We start from the raw sequence: 1,428 nt of genomic DNA on the forward strand, positions 1-1,428 counted from the left end.
TCCGATTTCAGAACCAATCTCGGAAGCTAACCTACCTTTAACGTATAGGTTTCGTAAACAAAAACTAATAGGAAAATAATGTGACAATATTAGAGATATGATCTCTCCTAACAATTATACCAACCAGAATTAATAGTTCACTTGCCGGCAAAAACAGAAGTTGCATCGCAGCACACAAAGTTGTTGCTGCTAATTCTTTACAGTCCTTTGTCTCAGTGTTGTTGCCAAGCGGCATAAAAATTATAATTTCACGCTAAAAAAAAAAGAGACAGCAAAATATACGAATAAGAACTATGGTCCAATCTAGGAACCTAGAAATCTAGGAGATCATGCTCATCTCGACGGAGGCTGAACGGAAAAGTGAAAAACACCGTAAAATTAACAAATTAAATTCTCCTCAGACGAACCCGAAGAAGCTGTTGACGATCTTCCACTACTATGCGAACGAAGCAGAGGTTCAGAGAAGATCGCCGCCCCAGCTGTTCGAGCACTACTCGAGGGATCGTTCTGCGTTCGATAGGAAGTCGGAGTCGAAGATGTTGTTAACCAACCTGAGGAACGTTTCGTCGACGCCAGCGTTGCCGGGGGTCTCTTCCGGTGCGAGGATCGAGCCGATGGAGTCGCGCGGGCCTGCGGCACCGGAGGCGAAGCACTCGTTCACGTTCGTTAAAACGGACGAGGTGTTGCCGGTGGTGGACATCGGCTGGACGTACAGCTCGTACCGGTACAAAGCGTTCGAGACCTGCTTGCGTGACCATTACGGGTCCAGGTACCCGCCCGGCGAGGTGGTGCTAAACTCGATGCAGCTGCATCTGCTGGACTCGAGGACGAGCGTGATCGGGCCAAGCATGGCCGGTCTCTTTGACTTCGTCAAAGAGAGCGAACTACCGGCGAACGGTCCGGAGGTATCGAGCAAGCTGGAAATTGAGTATCTTAATCCGTTGGATCACTTTGTGACCAGGCAGCTCCGCAGACCCTCCACCGTCGAGAGATTCACCGAAACGTCCGGCGAGCAGCACGAAGAGGATCGCGCCCCGTCATCTGACAACAGCCCCGGCCCGGATGCTATCAAAGCCGTAATCACTGCCCAGGAGAAGAATGCCCGGGTCAATCGGAGATCCGCCAAAAAGATCGAAACCCCTCGCAAATACGATTTGTCTTCGCTTAGGCGCGTTTAGGGGCCGGACCAGCCGCAGGCGGAACAGCTATAGGCCTCTTTGAGAGCGAGAAGAAGAGCGAGGATGGATTGGACACCGGTCTGATCGGTTAAAAGACATCTTTTTGACGTTAGAAGGGACTCGGAGAATTGCCGAAGATTTTCCTTTCCTTTTTTTCTTTTTTGAACGAAGTGCGAAGAGCAGTGGACTCGAAGGGGAGGGTTGAAGCTGTGACGAAAGGATGTTCCTGATCAGCTTTGGAATCTGCTTT

At 50.2% G+C, this 1,428-nt stretch overlaps 1 protein-coding gene across 1 annotated transcript; it reads left to right on the plus strand.

The window, feature by feature from the left end:
* Positions 1 to 329: 329 nt before the first annotated feature.
* LOC143356344 (uncharacterized) lies at positions 330 to 1,178 on the plus strand. The gene has a single exon (XM_076791947.1). It carries the CDS (start codon positions 330 to 332, stop codon positions 1,176 to 1,178), a length of 849 nt encoding a protein of 282 aa, XP_076648062.1.
* Positions 1,179 to 1,428: the final 250 nt, after the last annotated feature.

This window comes from Halictus rubicundus, chromosome 8, assembly GCF_050948215.1.
Source record: "Halictus rubicundus isolate RS-2024b chromosome 8, iyHalRubi1_principal, whole genome shotgun sequence".
NCBI lineage: Eukaryota > Metazoa > Arthropoda > Insecta > Hymenoptera > Halictidae > Halictus > Halictus rubicundus.